The sequence below is a fragment of the Malurus melanocephalus genome, unplaced genomic scaffold (assembly GCF_030028575.1).
Source record: "Malurus melanocephalus ecotype Western Australia unplaced genomic scaffold, MMel_1.1 scaffold_220, whole genome shotgun sequence".
Taxonomy (NCBI): domain Eukaryota; kingdom Metazoa; phylum Chordata; class Aves; order Passeriformes; family Maluridae; genus Malurus; species Malurus melanocephalus.
The window spans coordinates 1,137,104-1,157,434 of record NW_026623452.1 but is presented as its reverse complement, the minus strand read 5'-3'; the positions used below and the strand labels follow the sequence as shown (position 1 = coordinate 1,157,434).

At 42.2% G+C, this 20,331-nt stretch overlaps 2 protein-coding genes across 5 annotated transcripts in view; one reads left to right on the top strand and one right to left on the bottom strand.

Moving 5' to 3' along the window:
• FAM168B (family with sequence similarity 168 member B) overlaps positions 1 to 6,664 on the top strand; it is a 109,456-nt gene extending 102,792 nt beyond the window's left edge. The window contains exons 5-8 of the mRNA XM_057374244.1: positions 2,263 to 2,405; positions 3,341 to 3,518; positions 4,749 to 4,878; positions 6,160 to 6,664. Of these exons, the coding sequence (XP_057230227.1) occupies positions 2,263 to 2,405; positions 3,341 to 3,518; positions 4,749 to 4,861 (434 nt within the window). The 3' untranslated portion in view covers positions 4,862 to 4,878; positions 6,160 to 6,664. The remainder of the gene's footprint in view (positions 1 to 2,262; positions 2,406 to 3,340; positions 3,519 to 4,748; positions 4,879 to 6,159) is intronic.
• Positions 6,665 to 18,404: 11,740 nt separating this feature from the next.
• The window catches only part of ARHGEF4 (Rho guanine nucleotide exchange factor 4), a 167,040-nt gene continuing 165,113 nt past the window's right edge, over positions 18,405 to 20,331 (bottom strand). For all 4 annotated transcript variants that reach the window (XM_057374268.1, XM_057374267.1, XM_057374269.1 and 1 more), the window contains one exon: positions 18,405 to 19,442. In XM_057374268.1, the coding sequence (XP_057230251.1) occupies positions 19,285 to 19,442 (158 nt within the window). In that variant the 3' untranslated portion in view covers positions 18,405 to 19,284. The remainder of the gene's footprint in view (positions 19,443 to 20,331) is intronic.

The following is a 20,331-nucleotide window of genomic DNA, read 5'->3' as shown; positions in this document are numbered from 1 at the left end:
CCAGCTTCCCAGAGATACATGTGGCACATACTAAAGTTTGTCCCTGAGTGCCCTTGCCTAACTTACAGGGACAGGAAAGGATACTGCTTGAAAYTGGGAAGCTTGTGTTCTGAGACCTGCTTGATATTGAAGTTCAGTGTTCCTAATGGATGGACTYCCTTAACTGCCAGCACATTCTTAAGGTGTGGCATCAATTACTGAGGCAAAAAAGTCATGTAAAATTTTTGTCTGCAGAACCTGTTAAAAGTGTGTAGCTTTCCTCAGAACTGTGAGGAATTCCATTTGGTACAACCTGTGTCACTGTGCAGTTGGCTGCTTAGAGGCAGAGTGAGTGCAGACTCACACTTTGTCTTGTCTTTAGCCTTGAATTTAAGTAAGGAAGCAGATTAAATCTATAGGTTCCAGGAGCTAAAAAAAAAAAAAAAAGTATCTTATGGCTGGGTATTGCCACTGTGCAAGTATCATATCTGGGGATGCCAGATTACATTTGCACTGGATTGCTTCAGAACTTATTCCTGGGGCCATGTTCAGGGGAGAGCAATTCCCATCAGGGTATAACTCTTAGCTTTGGTGTCAGAACCCCATGGGGGTTTTTATTATTGGCTTCTAGTGCTATAGGCTGTTCAGTTCCACTGCCTTTTGTGCTGCCCTGCATACATCCTGCAGCCTTGCTGAGGAGTAGCTGTAGGCTTGGATCCTAGGATCAGATAACTGAAGGGTAGTTCCAGTCTCAGTACAGGTTGCAGTTTGCAAATCCTGCTGCAAGAACATGAGGCCGAGCTACATGGAATCAATTTACTGAATCATGAGATTGATTTTTTTCTCCCCTCTAGGTTAGTTCTGTTGTAATAGAATGTTATGGTTTCTGGGMAAGATTCTTTACCTGTTAGACTTAATCATGTTGTAATATTAGTTTGTATTGATTAATCTTGGAATAYATCTCATGCTGTATAGCAAAATCAGAGAAAAAACTTTTTCACTTCTTTGTGAAAAAACAATGAAGATGCATAGAAGTCATATATTGTCATCGAATGTCACTGATTTTTTTAAAAGCTAATACTGTTAGAGTCTTTATTGCTGTTAAATAGGAAGTAAGCTTTTATTTGAGAACTGAGAATAGCTTTAATTTTTAGCTGCTTTTCAAGCTGTGAACAAAAGTTCAGAATGTACAGACCTCTAATTCAGGCAGATAGCAACTTTTGGAGTACTTTGTCCTAACAGCTGGGATTTTTTTATACCTTTTTTTAACCTTTCTGATGTAACTGTTTGTAGAAACAAAGCTTTTGTAAATTCCTATTACACAGCAGTATTTGAACATGCTGTGCCACTGCTGTTGCGAAAGGACACTTTATTACAGGTAGCTGTCTCTAATTACTGTGATTTTGAATTATCCTGTCATTTAATTTTAAGGTGTTTACTCCATGTAAGGGAGGAAAAAAATAYATGGGAAGGCAGAGTACCTCTTGTGCAGATTTACCACTTTGCCAGAATGAAAGAGAAATAGCTTGTGTAGCTTTATCGATGGGTTTTTAGAATGAGAGTGGGCTTCACTGAGGACACGGTTGTTGTTCRGTGATGATTCTTCATRTTCAGCATTTTGTAGCTGGGGTTTTTACCACAAATAGCTCCCCATACTAATAGCAGTTACTTCCTCAGCATTGCTCTATCTGTGAAATACTTAGGATCTGTGAAAGCAAGAGTTCAGAGTAAGTGATGTGGTACAGCTTTTTAAAAGGTGATAAATTCGATTAAAAAGAAACAGTAAACCTGTTTCTTTGGTAGCTAAACAACTTTCAGTTTGAAGGATGTAATGAAATTGCAAWGAAGCCCAGACTTCCTCAAGAAGAATGAAGGTCATGTGTTGTCATGCTGTATGCACAGACTGATTTTTGACARCACAAATGCCAGTGATGATTCTTCATGTTCAGCCAAGTCCTCCTATGTAGGGATACTGCCTAATATGCTAAATCCTGGTATTTAATGATRTTACTACGAAATGGACTTTTTGCCCCATATCCATAGACTTGAAAAGCAAACTGCAAGTGTACAGTTAACTTTTCATGCTTAGTTGACACAGTCAAATACTATTTCCAGACTGTTGCTAGTATTAGGGRAATAATAGAACATGTGCTTGGGTATTGGGACTAACTTACTGAGCACTCACATGAARCWGATGGARCTGGGAAATKAAATCCTGWCTTTCAAAAGCAGTGTACTGATGAGTGTTTTCCACGTTYTAATGCAGATTGACCTTTGTTTCAGGTTATACRCCAGGCACCCCATACAAAGTATCCTGTTCACCCACCAGTGGAGCAGTGCCGCCCTACTCGTCATCACCAAACCCCTACCAGACTGCTGTGTACCCAGTCCGAAGTGCCTACCCACAGCAGAATCCATATGCACAGGTACATCAACAGAGCCAGAAAAGGTCTCTGTGGGCAGGTCTTTGTGTTCCCTATAATAGCTGTGTAAACTCTTAACTTTTCATCACATTCATTTCTTTGTGGATGGAGAGAATTTTTAGCTGCCTACAGTAATAATTCTTGATACAGTGATTTAGTGTGTGTGCAGTTTTACATTCTCCCTTGCATGACAGTTACTCAGCACTTACTGATAATGTGTTCAGTCTTTAAAGAGACACTAGGTTCAGCAGTTACCAAAACATGCTGGATCCTATACCTACCAATATACAATATACGAATTTATTGACAAAACAAAAATTGTCATCATTTTTTAGGACATTTCTGTTGTAATTCAGGGATTTACCAAGTCTCATGCTAGGAAAGTTGTTGAAAACTATCAGAATGGATAGAATTAAGACACTTCAGTAAATGTGATATTTTGGGGAAACGTTGGTCTTTGCGTAGTGGAAACTTGSCTGGCATGTAAGCAGTAGTTGAAAAGAATTAATAAGCACGTAACAAGTTCTGTTCAATCTGCTTAGTGTATCTGGATTTGCCAAAAACATATGATCCTTTCATTAAAAGCAACTGACTATACATTTCTGAAAGAATGAGAAATTTTTTCATGGATTAATATATGAAAATAATCAAAATTAAGAGAGTGAAAGACRAATGAGCCCTTATTGTCAAAGCTACAGTCAGCATCTACAAAGGTCCCTACTTCAAATGTTATCCTAAATGCCTTAAAAAGGGATAAAATGTTAAACTGCAAGTGAAACACAATTGTAATAGTTAAAATTAATGTTTTGGCTTCTGCTCTGAAAGTTCATTGCAACTTCATAGTAATACTTTTATGATACATTTGTGGAAGAAGATACATGATATCTTCCCCAGCAGATACACTGTCCTTACTTAATGTACTGTTTTTTCTCCAACAGCAAGGCACTTACTACACACAGCCTTTATATGCAGCACCACCCCACGTAATCCACCACACCACAGTCGTGCAGCCCAATGGAATGCCAGCAACCATGTATCCTGCTCCGATCCCACCACCCCGGGGGAACGGGGTCACCATGGGGATGGTGGCTGGGACGACTATGGCAATGTCAGCAGGTGTGTGCACTTAGAACAGTTGCTTTTTCTCAAAGAAGCTCTCCTCTGAGCCCACACTGTAAAACAGCTGCACTGCAAAAATGYAATTCCAGAGGTGTACTTGACACAGTCATGCAAACGTCACTTCAGAAGGACTTGGGCAGGTTATCTAGTGCAGTATCTTCTGAGTGTGTTCTTGTTCAGAGGTACTGTGATCACCTGTAAGGATGGAGGTACCACATCCTCTTTTCAGAGTTAGTATTATGGGACTAGTTTTTTTTTCAAATATGTGTGGAATGTCACTTACTCTTCCACCCTTTGCTTCTCATTTTACCAGTGTCAAGAGTGTRGCTTTCTCTTCCCAGTGTATTTCTCTATGCCTGTTGAAAGCAGCAGCCTCTTAAGGCAGAGGAAAATGCCTTGTTCTTGGCCCACCCCTTGTATCACAGATCTTCCTTGTCTTGAGACACATCACTTCATGTGTTTGGACTACCTGCAAGTCCTCTGTGTCATGGGAGATGTCTACTTTCTATTGCCACAGTCTTTCAGTGGTAGTGTTTTGGAGAGATAGTGTTTTACCAATAATCCAAWCTCATCTGTGAGTGTTTGCTGAGGGGGCGTCATGCTTTGTTATTCACTCGGTGTTAACTCAAAAGAAGAGTCCACGTTCACTCAAGGGAATGCTCAATCTAGAAATCTAAAAAACAAAAGCTATAAGTTTGTTTCAAGATGCTGGTTTCTATCCTTTCAGTGTTATAATGTAAGTTGAGAAACCTCAAAACTAGAGAAGTTAGGTGTCACAAACTGAGCTGCCATTRGATCTTCATTTGTGGGGAAAAAGGCTATCTGTAATAACCAAACAAGAACTAATTTATTTTGATTTATCAGTCAAGTTATCTCTGTCATCAGATATTCTTAACRGCATGGAAAGCCTGCTGTGGGAGCAATTGCTTATGTTACACAATTTCTGCTAATGCTGTTTTTGAGTAATGAATATCTTTGTATGCATTGACTAAACATCCACTGGGCTAAAATGGCCCCCTTTCATAAAGGTTTGAACAAGATTGGGACTGGAGTGCAAAATGATACTGGTAATTTTGAAGATGAGCAAGCTGGTTTTCTTTAAAAGCAAATAATTAAAAGCAAGTAATTTTCTTTAAAATTGTTTCATTTCTTCTCTCCTTTTTTTATTTTTCTCCTCCCTTCTCTACTAGAATTTTTGCTTACTGAAAACTGTTCTCTTCATTCTAGGTACTTTGTTGACAACTCATTCCCCAACTCCAGTAGCCCCTCATCCAGTTACTATGCCCACATATCGGGCTCCAGGAACACCAACCTATAGTTATGTGCCCCCACAGTGGTGATCATCCTGGCAGTCAGTGTAAGTTACAAGTGTGGTTTGAAAATACTTAAGCTTTCTTACAAATGACAGCCTTGCAGGTTCTTTTGGGGTCATTTTGCAGATGGTAAGCAATGGGGGAGCTCCTACAATATTYTAATTGAATAGGAATACACAGAAATCCTACTGGGGTTTCTTCAATGGTCTGTGCTTTCACAAGTCATGAATCATTTGCATGATGCGTGATTCTCAAATATGAAAGAATGAGCCTTAAGTTTGCCTTATTAAAATACCTCCGGAATTAAATATATTCAGTATTTTGGAATCATTGGTAGTTGTTGGATTTAGCAGTACTGTGATTCCTGAATGAGTGTATTTGACTTTGTAGTCTTTTCTGTGATTGGCTGAGTATGTAGGCAAGGTGTTTTACCTTGCTCAGAGGGTGAATCTTTCTCACAAACTGCTGAAACAGATAACCTTGAGATAATTTCATATATTCACTTTGTTTCAGGTAAGCATCAGTTTGTACTTAGTGCAGTYAGCATGGAAAAAGCATTTTTAGCGTGAACCAAAATTTAGATTATAGGTTTCAARAAAAGGAGTTTCATTTTGAAGTCTGCCATAAAGTGAAATGGATTTTGGGGGTGTAATCTGTGTCAAACTGGCACATGTTTTTGTGATATCCATTTCATTTTGGGTTTGTTTGGTTATTTTTAGCATAAGTTGAAAACAGCTTCATTTTGAATAATGAGTTGTCAGACCAACTGAACTTGAAATTTTCACTTCTAGTCTATTTAGTTAATGACAAAAGTTAACTTTCTCTGGATTTCAGCAGTTAGAAGTGCAGAGTTCTGTGATTGCAGTGATAYTAATTTTGAGTTAGTAATGTAGCAGCCATTTCTCATTTTGCTGTGATGCTGCATCATTGTCTGCAGACCTGAAATGTTTCAAATGAAGTATTTCAGCCAAGAGTCTTATACTACATGAGTATAAAAAGTGAAAATTGTGCTGGGAATAAACTCATGACTGCTGGTAATTAAATTAAACACAAAATACCCGTTTAATATTGCATCTTCTACTTTAAACACAATGGTGGTGATCTCAGAAAGCTGGACTGGGCTTGACAAGAGCAAGTCCATGTAGTGTGTTCTTAACCCAGAAGGCTGTACATGTCGGTTGTCAGAAGTGTTAAATAATAACATCATTTAGCACTTAACATTTGTTGGTGCGTGTGCATGCAATGTCAGTGTATTCTGTCACAGTCAAATAACTATTTCACCTAATTGAGAGTATTTCCCACTCTTTTCGCCCCTCTTAATGTAGGTTTAAAGATGGGAGATATGCAATCAAGAAATTGAGGTTTAAAAGTTGGTGCTGAAGCCCTCATGCCTCCAACCAGGACTTTCCTTCTGAATGCTTTCAACACTTGGCTAAACACTACTAATTCCTGATCACTGAAGATTTTCCAGTGCTGCATATCTTACATCTTGGAACTCCAGCAGTTAGTCTTAAAGCAAATCCTGTTTTGTGGACTGTCTTGCAATTTTTTAGCTAATTATAATGATAAAAAGGGAGTATAAATTTATTCTGATCCATATCTAGTTGAATGCATGTTAAAACACAAAAACAAAGCTTGCTCAATCTACCTGCAGTGACTGATGCAAAAACCATCATATGCAAATCCAAAGGAACCGAAAAGTATTTTACAACTTGTATCACTAATGCACTGTTGTAATGTATGCAGGGTCTGACAAGGTAGAGTCATGAAAGTGAGTTTCTTTCTAGAATACCATAACATACATTAGATAAGGCTTCAGCCTGTTTCAGGTTGATGCCAGTTTAAAAGGGGCATATTTTTATTTAAGTGATGTGTTCTTTTCAAGTTCAGCTAACAAATTGGAGTGACTGGAAAATGAGTCAGACAAGCTGTAGAAATCCCGCACACAATTAGTTTACTTCATACCTTTTCATTTTCATTATATGGAATCAGTGTTATACAGATGTTCTTAAGGATCAGAACGAAATGACAAAGGTAATGCTGTGTGTGCCAGTAAATAAGGCAAACTTCCTTGAGGCAAAACTGGCTCTTAGGAATAGTAGGAGGTGATTTCACCTGCAAATGAATAGCATGTCCTGGGGAGATTTATATCCAGTACTATCTTTTAGATGATGCAAGATGTGTCAAAGTGAGACTGCCACACAGACTGATAGAAAAACACTTCCTTTTAGTTCGCAGTTGAGCAGTTCTGTGCTGTTTTTCCTAAAGAATGTTGTAGTCAGTTGAAAACGTATGTGCAGTTGATCCAGCTTGCTTTCCAGAAACTTAAGAAGTGCAAGGGCTTTCTGCAACAGAGTTCAGCTGCATGTTATTCTGAGGAAAGCTTGTGTGCCTGATGAGTATGTTAAAGGGGAACAAATCATTTTAACACAATTTCCTTACCTTCTTGCAGTGTGGACTATGAATACTCTGTAATAGGGCTGCCAGAATATAGAGGGTTTAAATAGCAGTTTCCTTTTGGGTTCTTTTTTTYCTGAAAATATTTGTAATTGAAGTCGGAGCCATTTGTTGGTTACAACATTTTGATGTGTTTTCTTAGTATTTTCTTTTTTTTTACTTCCTAAATTGCACTTGGATGCGCGTAAAGTAAGACTCGACTGCAGATTAGCATTTCATTGCAATGAGTCATTTGTGATATTCTTTCTTGCAAATTCATTTTTTAAAGTACCTCAAAGCAAATGCTGTGGGGATAAAGGGCTAGCCTTGGAACCCATTTGTATACCAAAATTGTTATGGGGGAGATTTTAAATTTTTAAATTTGAATATTGCACATTAAAACCGAGGTTCTTCTTCAACCTGCTCGATTTMCAATTCCAGAAAGATGCAATTTTTTTTATACATTCTGCCTGCAATAAATTATGCAGTAAATTGATCTAAAATGTTGTTCCCTTTTAAGCATTTACACAGAGGTATATCAGGCTGTCTTGTTCTCRTAGGTTAACTTCCATTCAGAAATAAATTTTTTGAAGTTGTGTATCTTAGTTATGCTTTGTTTTGGGGTGTTTTGCTCCTGTACAGGTTTGGCAGCTGATTTGGGGTAGCGTCAGTGCTGATTTAGTGCTGCCATCCCAGTACTCTGCCCTGGTGAGAGGCTTGTGTACCTTCATACCCCGTTGGTGGTTAGAGCCTTCAGTAACTTTATTTTTTACAGTAAGCACTCTCTGTATTTTGTACCCTTTTTTTTAATAAAGTTTAGGTTTATTTTGCATGAATCACTGTCAGTGGATGACCCCCTTATTTCTAATGCCTTGAACATAACTATGTTGGAATAAGTAYTTTCAACCTTACTTATGAGCACTTACTGCAGCTTAGGGATTTCCATATGTTTTTATATGGAGCAGAAAATGATCCAAGACAAACTTAGTTGAATCYGTACTGCTTTGTTCAAGTCTGTTTAACAATTCCTTTTGTGTAGCAGATTTGCAGCTGTGATTAGTCAGGTGTGGCAGAGCACAGTGAGCACCAATGCAGGGCATTTGTCCTGARCGTGGTTTGAACCAAGAGGCTGAGGTTTGGAGCAGTGCTGTGTTGGGGAGGAGCTGTGAGGGCCAAGCTGGAAGTTTTGCTGTCTCCTGTCTCATCAGCATAAACTAAAGTTTGGAAAGTCATAGGAGAGAACTTCYGTGAATGCTGCAATAGAGACATAGTTAAGGTATGAATATAACTTCCTATGTATTTGCTCTAACTTCAGATTCCTAAATGTCACCTTGGAATTGGTCTCCATATAGTATTCCRTAACGCTTAGGCAGTCTCACTTACTTGAGCACTTTTTTTCTAAGTTGCATTATGGGATTCATCCAGGAGGGAGAAACTGTACCTTTTTCAAAGGTACTGCACCTTCCAGTCCTGAGGATTCTGATCCTACTGGGAGGCTGGAGCTTGTCTCCAGCAGTCGTTATGAAAAGTAACCAAAAGCACAGTGCAGGGGGACGGGGAATATGTGTATATATAACTATCTTAATGGTATTTTGTTGCAAATAGTAGAAAGCATGGATATAAAACTGCAGTGGGGGAAACTGTACATCATTAAATAGGCGTTTACACAGTGAGGGTCTTATGAAACATTCTCTCCTGCTTTTTATATAACATTCCCTATTTAGAATTCCTTTATAAATGAATACACAGTATGTGTTTGCACTAGAGCTCCTCAGCAAATGAAAAGAGCTAGTGCAGTAGAGACATTTCAGATCAAAGCTTCTCTTTAAAAAAAACAAAAAAACCTTTTATGGCAGCTTTATATGATTAAAAGGAAAGTACTACTATAAACCTGGAACTGAAAATAACTGTTGCAGCAATAACRAAAAGAAGTCCAAGAAATTTTTTTTTAATTCAAATTTCAGGTGTTGCGTCTAGATAAAGTATTTTTTAAAAAACAAGGTATTCCCTATGTCAGTAAGAGCTGRTGAAAATGTCTTTTAAATGTAGCAGCAGCAAAAGAAAAATGGCTAATAATTGGCACGGAAAACATGTAGCCCTAGTCAGTGTGGTGGTGGTGRGCTAAAACTAGGAAGGAAAAGAGAGAACCTACTGCTAGATGTTGCTTATGCTTGTTGTAACCCTCTCCTGTTTGAAGTTTCTAGGAGACATGCAGGAATGCTGTTCAAGAAAGCTTCGTTTTGAGTGTACTATGCAAGTTAAATGCTTAGATGCAGTGGTAGATTAAAAAAAAAAACTTTATTTTAGTTGAAGTTCTTCCTCGTATTGCTTCATCCACTGAAAAAAGTAACCAAACAACAGAACCAAGCCACCACCCGTAAGTACCACCGTGTCTTAGTGTTGTCAGGACAGTTGATGGCACAGAGCTGTTAACTAGGGTACTCAGCATTGGCTGCTGTCCATGGAGTGTTCTGCCTTCACTRCTCCTTGGGTAGTAAGGCAGGAGGATTGACTTGGGATCACTCCCCAGTGCTTCAGCACAGCGTAACACACTGTTCATTTGGGTTTTGCTCAAATAGGTAAGTGCAGCAATTGGATACCACCACCTAACTCTAGGGTCAAGCTCATCCAGGAGTAGTAACTACCATGTGTGTGAAATCTGCCATCTTAGCAACGTGAGCAATAGTGATGCTTCAGCTGGGGCTCGAGGGACAGGACAGACCCCGTGGCTGTGGCTGGTCCGAGGGCTGCCCAGGCTGTGCTTTGTGCAGAGTTGTTTAGGAAACAGCCTTGGATCCGCCCCAGCCTTCTCCAGCAGGTGTCAGTCCAGGCAGGCTCCTTAGGCCTGTGTGCCAGGCTTTGTGAAAGCTCTAAAAGACATGGTGATTTCAGCTCATTCGCATCGTTCTCATTAGTAAGTGTCAGTTCTAATCCTGTGTTGGATCAGCTCGAGGCTTCCTGCAGAGCCCCTCATGCTGAGGAGRTCAAATGCCACGGGGCAGGAACCTGCAGCAGTCGGGCAGTTTGGGCACCGGGGCTGGCCCAGAGCCGAGCTGGTTTCCACATTCCTGGGGAGGACTCTGGGCAGGCTGGGTGCACCTCTGCCCAGGGCTGCTGGGGACAGCTCAGGCGTGTCTGTAGACACAAGAGAGGGAAGAGGAGCAGTGCGATTATCTGGGGACAAGAAACCTTTTCTTGTGCAGGTTGCATATAACACTGAAACATCTGAATTTCACATGTAGTAAGGGTCCATTCGTGATGTTTAAAAGTATTCTAGAGAATTTATGGACCCTGAAGTTTTCAACATCAATGAACATGACTTTTCTAAACTGGTTGTGACTTTTGGGCACTTAGCAGGCAAACTGGGAAAGCTTTTTTAGCTGGCTGCTGTACAGACTTGTTTTAAGTAGAAGGGATTTGTTAGTGGGTTTTTTTAATTGTAATGCTATTATTGGCTGCCCTCCTGTCTAAGATCTAAAAAAGTGAGTGCATGCAATGGAAGTACAAGAGGCCCCAGTAATAGTTCTCCATGTTTGTTATGAAATAGACACAGGTTTCCTTTTTATGACTTTTTTTAAAACTGTCTTAGGAACAGTTGTATTGGTACTTTTTTTTTAAGTTTAGGTCAATGTTGTCTTCCAGAATAAGTTTTAAGGCATCACTCACTCCTGCATTGAACTATCGCATCAACACAAAGAGTGGAGATTCCATTCTGAGCCAGTTCAATTGTGAAAATTCATACTTTTTTATTTTTTATGCAATTCAATGAGTAGATGAGCTCAAGTTTAAATTCTTAAAAGCACGTTTATTGTAACAAGAATTGTTATGTATTAATACTTCAGTTTTCAATAAAGATTGACTTGTGTTGCTTATTGTGGTTTCTTTCCTACTGTCTTTGGTGGCATCCTTCCTGAAAACATTTTGTGCTGGAGAACAGTATGGTACATTTAAACTCTTCAGGCTGATGGAATCTGGTGATTGATGGAAACAAAGCAAAACGTCAAAATGGGTTAAGCAACTTCTCAGTAAGGTTTCTTTATACCTAACAGAACACAGGGACAAAGGCTCTCCTGTGGGGAATAAGCTGCCCTAAGTTGTTCTGTCCGAGAGTGAAGATGTGCAACCCTGGCTTGTTCCCTTTTGATGCATTTCCTGGGGTTTGACTTTGTAAAACAAAGGAAATGGAACAGATGTAAGATTTGACAGTACTTCAGCATTTGCTTTGTACCAAATCCATGCTGTTTGATTGGAGAGGTGACAGCCCYTGAGCAGAAAGCTGTTATAAATCAGTGTCTTGAGTGTTCCCCAGAAGGAAAAGAGCTGAGTAGGTGTGAAGTGTGGGTAATTATCCTATTTCTTTRGTGTGTGGGTGGCTGTAAAGCACTAACATTAAAATGGAGTTCTGTGTATTTTGGGGAACAGAACTAAGCTGCCTGAACTAACTGGCTATTTTCATTTATTGTAGGTCTCCAAAAGTAACACTAACTTACCTGGTAATATTGTGGAGAAAAGCAACACATGTTGGAAGAGGAAGGTGCAACGTGACTGCATCAATCTGCAGGAGTAGTGTTTGGCTGTCAGAATTATTGCTACAGGTGGTTCTAAGTAGTTGAGCTTCTAAAATKGCAGCCAGGTATTATGGATACCATGTCAGATTTTTTTCAGTGTGTTTTAACTCAAGCTAATTGTTGGTCCGTTATCCTGAGATTRCTTTCATGTTACAGGTACATAGGTTTGGAATTTTACAGAGCACTGCAGCTGATGAAAATTCATAATCATCAGCCAGTGGGTTGCTGAAATCTGGGATGCTATAAAGGGAAATGCTGTTCTTCAGAATGRTGCTGATCACTACTCTTGGGCTAGAGGGATTCTGATGTAGCTGTTCTCCTGRTAGTCTGTTGCTGTGAGCCTGACTTTGTACTGTATTCAACACTTCTAAGGACATGTCCTGAACTCTTAAGTTTCTGTATGGGGTTTCTTTCTTGCTGGTTCTAAATGTATCCATGGAACTGCCAAAATGATGGGTCAGGAATGGTTTGACTTTTGCCAGATTCATTTTGCAKTGGCAGTGTAATGTGTGCTACCCTCCCCCTCACTGACGAGTGGCTGTTGGTCATTTGCTGGGAAGGTCAGATGTATTGGTAAGAGCTCCTTCATTCAGGGGCAGCTTTGAATGCTTGAGAACAGCCAGAGCCCCTTCCAGGAAAGTATCTGTTCAGTTAGTGATTGTTAGAAATCAAGCAAGAAGATTTAAATTTCAAGATTTTCTGTAACATTATGGGCAAAACCAAAATTTGCTGTTTCTAGCATCTCACTTTAGATTCTGAACTCCATGGCTTGCTGTAAACAAAGTCAGGTAACAGAAATAGWTTTATTGGTGAGCTTCCTTGGAATTAGGAGTGATGTACTCATTATTATTTCGATGGGAATTTCTTTGTGTAGGAAATGTCAGTGCTGGAGTGGAAGCTGTTGCTGAATTGCATGGATGAAATGCATGACTTGTGTGTAGGAGGCTAAGTGCTCTCCTGGGTTTTATTTCAGTATCCATCAGGCTATTAGCTATCCTGTCTTAATCAYCCAGAACAGAATGGAGGCCATGTGATAGCTTCCATTTTTTAATGTTTACTTTAAACAGCAGCCAAAAGTCTTCAGTAGCTGTGGAAAGTTGGGCTGTGTCACAGGGAGAATGGCAGATCTAGAGGGGAGACTGTTGAGCCACTTGGGTACAAGTAACCCACAGCTGTAGTCCTTGGGCTGAGAGATACAAAGGTGACACAAAGAACTTGGCACTGAGCAGCTCAGTGTCAGCCTAAATTACCACAGCTGGACCTTCGTTTGGGGCTCTAGTCATCTAGTAGTGTTTTGCAACTGCCTTTTTTTTTTTTTGGGCAAGAATGGTAAAATATGTGGACAAATTGATGCTTCAAAAGGAGGAGGGAACACATCTTCCCTGAATTTTGCTTTTGCCAGCCTTGTAAGAACTGTAATCCTGTGAAGTTCCCAGTTGAGCTCAAATGCAGTTCCCTCTGCATTTGGGGATAAGGTTTTTCTTGGTGTTGTGGTTTAGATAGCAAGTATATTATTTCAGGCTGCTGGAGGTTAAAGAAAAAGAGCCACAAATTATTATCAAGCCTGGGTGATGGGTAGGTGTTGCTGAGGAGAAAAGGGAAAGAAGTAGGTGTGKAATGATAGAAGGAACTTGTAAGCAGAATGCTGTTAGGTAGCTCTGTGGGGTTATGGCAGATACAAAGACTGGTGCTGCAGTCAGTAATTAATGCTTTCTGGGAGGATTACAGAATTATACAAGACTTAAAGTTGATAGCTTGTTTATTTCCCACCTCACAACTGTAAATGTAAGCAGTCACACACAAAGGTACATGGCTCTGGGGTAAGTACCACAGGTATTTCATTTGCACAGGCTGTGAAACAGGGAGCTGCTTTGGTAGCAAACTTGTGCAAAAGAGAAGCTCAGGATGTGCGGAGAGGAGAGGTGTAATTGCAGGGGGAAACATGACAGGAGTGTTAAGCAAAAAGAACAAGCAACCTGCAYTTTTCCTAGAAGTGCCAGCACTACCAAAGCCATGGGATTTTAGTAATGTAGCTCATTAAGGAAACGTGTGAGAGAGATGGGAGAAGGGAAGTGTGGTGTGAGGTGTTAATGCCAAGGCAGGGCAAGCTGGGATTGCTGTGTGGCTGGAAGGAGCACCCTTTGGCTTCTGCAGAGCCTGCAGCTGTGTGGCTGTGAGTGGAAAGGCAAGTGGCTCCAGGCTGCTGCCCTTCTGAAAGCTGTGGTGCCATGCCCTGTGTAGCCAGGGGTGTGCAGAAGGCGTTTCTGACTCGTGCCAGGTCACACTGCTGTCTGCCACCTTTGCACTGCCTTCACTCTGACACAAGTGGCACTGATTTGTCTCTCTGGCCTGCAGGATTGATTCCCTCCCCTGCACTGTCCAACTGAAAACACCACCGTGCYTTCAGGGGGTTAAAATCAGCTGAAAACAGTTGTCATTTTTTTAATTATTGTTTATCCACTATCAGAGTTCTTACTCTTCACCCATTACTTACCTGAAGACCTGACCCTACAGCTTTAGGCTTAGGCTGGGARCTCTGGGATGGGGAGTTTCTGCTGGTAGGCTGGTACAGGACATTACAGTTAATATTTTGGCTAGTACYAGTGGTACTGCTGATGTCAGTAGCMGTGGCAAGTCCTGCTCACTTTGGTGGAGAATGTGAGTAGCAGCAGGCACAGGCAGAGATTCCAGCAGTTGRATGAGGTGTGAATAGTTCCCTCCTTAAAGCTTTAGGAGTTGCTGTTCTACCATGTTCACTGTCCAAATGGTCCAAATGTCCACTGACCTCATGAGCAGGTATGTGGTGAAACTTGACAGAATTATGATGATTGAAGTAATAACAGTAAAGCAGAAACTAGCACTAGCTGGGTGCTGCCCCACCTCCCAGATTCTGCCTGTTCTCCAGAGTCTAGGTGGTCAGTGGTGCAGTTTAAAAGACTCTTACTTGCATACTAACCTTGCTGCAGACTTTTTAAATTCTTCCATTACATGAAGATGTGCTTGCACTACAGTCAATTTGGAGGAGCACAGCCTGATATTTTGACATACCAGGTGAAAGGCCTTTTCATTTTAAAATGATTTCTGCCATTTGGGCATCCCAAGAAATGTAGCATTTTCAGTCTGAAGCTGAGGTTCTCTTGTTTCTCACAGGTGCCTTGATTATCCCTGCTGTTTATAGTGAGGCCTGGTTTTCAGGTGTTTTTGGGAAGCTGTTGGCACACCCAGGTGCAGGTGGTTGGAACATCATTGGCTCCAGGATAAAAAGAGTGCTGTGCTGGCTTTGTGTGCAGAGCAGTGTCTTGGACAGGGGGAAATCTCCTGCAGGGGACTTGAAGTCATGGACTCCGCTTGACACAGATTGAACTCTTCCCCACCTGATACCCACTGTCCTTCAGGGAATGGACAAAACAGCAAAGGTATTAAAAGCTGCTTTGGGGGAACTTTTCTCTCCATGGGAATTGATCTGGTTGTTACTTGGAATTAATTTGTGCTGGTTTTTATGTTAGAACTTGAACAGTGTATACACCCAGAGTGTCTGAATCAGTTATTCTAAACTGATAGTTAAGAAATTACATCATTTAGCATCCACTGGTTCTCTTAACTGGAAGCTTCAGGAAGTTACTCTTTTTAATTGATTGACGTGTTTTACATAATCTGTGTCTTATTTGAACAAGTGAAATCTGGGCAGATTTAGCTCATTAAGAAACATGGCTGTTTTTACAAGAAGCTTCCTAAATAAATAGCTACAGAAGAAGAGGAACAGATAGAGCCAACACCCCTAACAAAAAYCACCCCTGACAAAATCTCTTTGTCTTCTGTGTGTAACTCATTGCACAACTGATTTTCTGAGTATTTTGGCTGCATCTACACTGCAATCCAGAAGGATTGGTGTTATTCAGACTCATGTCAGGAGCTTCAGTTTGTTTTGTATCCAAATCTGCATTTCTGGCCCCTGTTGAAGTTTCAGCTCCAGAGTAGAGTGCTGATGTCTCCCAGCTGATTCTTCATGTTTCAAGTGGGCATTTCTTGTGCAACTGGCATGCTGGTGTTGTCCATTTAGCTTAGAGCTTTTCAGAGGCTGTAGTTGACCTGTTGTTCATATGACAGAAACTTCATTATTACAAGTTTAACTGAAGCCCTTGTGGATGTGCTCACTGTGCACACACCTGCTCTGGCGTGCTCATGAGTTCACCTGGTACAGTTCATTGGCAGAACAATGGGAGCAGCTCCAGTCCAAATGCAGATGCCAGGGGAGCAGGAGGGAAATCTGGGGCTGGTTAATCTGTTACCACCATCTCACACACAGGTACACTTTGCCATTTAATGAGTAACTTGGGGGATGAGATGACTTTTGAGTATCTAATAACTTAAAACCTAAGGAGGTTGCACATGATCTGTGACAGTTTGTTCAGGAAACACTGAGGGTTGTGGTGAGAGTCAGGAAGTGGTGCGGGGTGTTTAACAAAGGATGGTGTTTAGTGATGAAATCCTCTTCAAAGCAGCCTGTGCTGKGGGGTGTTGAGCACAATGGGTTTGAGCCTTACCTGTTTCTCAGTGTTGTTGCTGTAACTCCACCACTTTCTGTGTGATCAGCTTTTTTACCTGATCTCAGTCGTGCATAGGGGKTTGGATACTAGCTCCAAATGTGGCATGCAAGATAGAATCCCAACTCCGGACAATTTTTAGAAAGTACTGAGAGTCAAGTGGAGACTAGAATTCCTGCAGTAGTGACTGTCCATCCACTGGGATGCTGTCTGGCCAGAGAAGTCTGGTTTGGCACTTGGAAAGATTTCTGTAAAAACAAGTATTTTTGTATAAATCCTTTGTGTACGCTGGTCAGAGATTAAGCTGGTTCTGGAAGAGCTGGTAAATTATACTTTTAACCACTTGATGTATATTTACTGTTCAGAGTATAGCTACACAAGTAATTAATAGTAGCCAATTCTTGTGTGTGTTTCAGCGGGGGAGGGAGGGCAGGGGCATTGTTGTTGCACTCCACAGCTACTGCAGTCCAGGGTCCTGTGCTGTGTCACCCCATTTCCCTCAGAAGAGGCGAGGATTTCTACCGGAGTGACTTCATTGTAGAGGTWAAGCTGAATATATTTAGTAACATTCTGTCTAAAACCAGATCAGACATTGCAGCAAGGGGAGCTTTGACTATTCACACTGGGGGACAGAGTAGTTTTCAGCAGGGATGTAAAGTTTTGGGAGAATCTCCATCCTTGAGTGTACCCAGACAGCAACTGGACAAGACCATGAGCAATTTGACGATGACCTGATGCATTGTCACAGCTGGTGCTTAGCGTGGAGGTGTGGAGTGTGATCCTGTGTCTGTGCTGGGGAGGGCGTTGTCCTCTGCCCTCCTAACCCCCTCCACTTACTACAAAGCTAATGGTAAGCTCAGAAAATCGATCATTTTAGTTGCCAACAGGTTTTCTTCCTGGCCAATCAAAACAAACATGCCATSGATAAGGAAAGGAGGGTGCAGACACTTAGGGTAAACACAGAAATGACAATTGCCATCTGTTCCTGAGTGGTGCTGGCTGCAGCTGTCTGACRTGTGTCTGTGTCACCATCTCCCCCTGTAGGTGTCGTGTGGGTGTCTGTCCCTTGTGGCTGTACACACCTGCCAGTGCCTCAGTGTGGCTGCTGGGCCATGGGTGTCTCTGGTTGTCTTTCGGTGTCCCTCTGAGAGGTATGTCTGTGTGTCTGTCTGTTGCAAAGGGCATTGTGCTAATACTGCTCTAGCTGCCTGATCTCGGTGGTTTCTTACAGAGTGATTTTTACTTTTTTTTCCTTTTGCCCCCTCCCCAGCACTGACCCAGTGTCCTCTCCAGAGCAGAGTGTGACCCCTCTGGTCAGGTCCCAGTGTCCCCCTGTCCCTCRGCAGGGTGGCTGCTCTGAGTGTCACCATCTGGCACGGCCTCTGGCCAGCAGCCACTTATGGAGCTGCAAGAGCACAGCCCCACAGTGACTTTGAAAAGAAACGAGTTCACACAGATAGACATGCTGGAGACAAACACAGGCTGAGAGTCACTTTTACAAGTTTCTTTATGAAATTAAATGTTGCCCCTGGTCTGGGGGGAAGATATAGTGCAAGAAGGACTTTGTACATGCTACTGAATTCAGATATCCCTGGATGACCAGACTTTGGTCAGCTACAGCATCAACAAACACTGGATTTCTGAGCTCTGCAGACAGTTAGTGCTCACTCACACTTGAGCTGTAATGAGCAGATGTTCTTCCACTGTCACAGGATGTCTCCTAMGCTAGGGAATTCAGTCAGTATGGCTTCTAACTCTTACTATGGTAAGGCAAATCTTTCCTTTTGCTAACCAAGGTCTAAATTCATTCTTTTTGGCCACAGTTTGAAACTTGGGTACTTAAAGTGAGGCTCTTTATGCCAAAGTTAGGCTTKTAAAAGTGGTTTTCCATTTTTAAAAGTGTCAGTAACACTCCTTGAATTTGAGGGTCTGTGGGAGTTTGCATAACAATGACRTTTCAGAGCTGAACAGCAGACTCTGACTTCTGGGAGCTAGGTTTGCAAATATTGACCTTTCTTTAAAAAAAAAAAAAAAAGAAAAATTAAACAGACAAAACAGGCATCAAGTTAACAACATCTGACAAGAACAATTACAGACTTACAAAATACACAGTTCTGATTTTTACCATAAATAAACACATTACAAACAAGGAGCATTTTCATTGGCCAGGAAATATGGCAGAATGATGGAGAGACGAGAATCTAAGGAATTGAGTATGGTATTAATTAGGCACATTTTTCTCTAACTTATGTAACTCAAACCCACTAGGAGAGACTCTTCAACTTGACTCATGCTGCAGGTTGGCACAGTTTAATGTAGGACACCATTCACCGGTGGTGTTGGACTAAAGGAAGGGAGGAGGTCACAGTGCAGTGYTCACTGTGCTCTGAGTGCCTGCAGAGGCTGCTGAGTTAGCTGGACACAAGGAGGAGGATCTTGTCTCTGAGAAATGTGGRGCATGGGGGTGGGCAGAGCAGAAGGGTTTATCCCTCCTCATCATAGACTTGGAACTGTTGTTCTGAGCACAGCAGTGGCCACGGGGCCAGTGGGTCCATCAGCTGCCATCCCCTGTGACATCTGCCAGCCAGCAGTGGTGGGCACAGCAGGAAGGAGTGAGTCCAAGTAGAGCTGACAAGCAAAATCTCTTGGGCTGCAGCATTTGTGTCTCCCTGCTGCACTCCTGGAGCTTTGCCTGCCGGGCGCTGTGCRGGGCTGGCTCCGTGGCACCAGCGGCCTCACTGGGAGCCAGCACGGTCAGTCSGGCTGAAAATAAATAGGGGAGGCAGGAGCACATGTGCCATCCTCTGTAAACAAAGGATTGGATGAACCTGGGCTCCGCCTGCCAGGACTGACAGATAAAGTGCTTTCTCAGAAGGGGTTCAGGCACAAACAGGGGCTGCCCCTATTTCCGGAAGGGTGTCAGCCTGCTGATGTTCTGCCAGAAGTTCGAGGGCTTGCGCTTGGGCTCTGCCAGCATGAAGACCTGCTGCTGAGGGAGCGTGGTGGGCAGGGTGGGATGCTTCTGCCGCATCAGGAAGTCGTAGTAGGGCCTGGTGACAGCTGGGAGGAGGAGCAGATGGGAAGCACGTTAGTTGGACACAGCTCCTGTCCCTGCATTCTACCGTCTCCCCAGTCCCCATTAAAGCTGTAGGGCTGCAAGTTGTGTTTGTCCTAGTGTCACCCTTCCTTTAGTTTATCCTTACTTTCAGCAGTGCCTCTTAGGATTAGAGCTGATGCTGTGGAARGCCCAGAAATGTGCTAAACAATTGGCAGGTGTTCTGCCAACATGGTAGCAGGGCTAAAGACCTGCAGCTTGTGACGTGTGACAAACTTAACTGGTGCTTTTGGCTATGCTGGGAGAAACAGCTGCTGCACAAGTGCTGCTGGTGCCTGTTATCACATCCTGGGCTGCATTTCCGAGCAGGAATAGTCAGTGTGTGCCTGGTGGGCAAGGCTGGTCTGTGCAGTCTCATCCAGTGCTGTGCCTCAAGGGCACAGCTCTGTTAGTGTGGTCTGGCCTCCTTACAAACTTCCCCATTTGCAGCCAAATCTTATTTCTGACCCATTTTGACATTTAGCCAAGCTTGCTTTSTGGAGATGTGGCTGCACTTTTAAGTGCTGGCTGATACCACCAAGAGGAAGTGGTTGCCTCTGCGGGTCCAGAGGAAACCAAGTGATGCCTCTTCCTCTGYACAGAGAGAAGGGGAAGGTGGTATCAACGTGGCTCTCTTCAGCCAACAGTGCTGTGGGCACAGCAACCTTCCCTTTTTTTGCCTGATTTCATCTCCCCCAGCTGCTGCTAACTGTCCTTGTCTCTGACAGGTTGAACAGGTTGCTGGCTTGAGCCCTGCTCAATCATGGTACCTACCCCTGGCACTCTGCCCAAGTTGCAGGTTTCAKAGCATCTTCCCCAGGCACCACTGCCCAGGCAGGAACAGTCCCTGCTGCA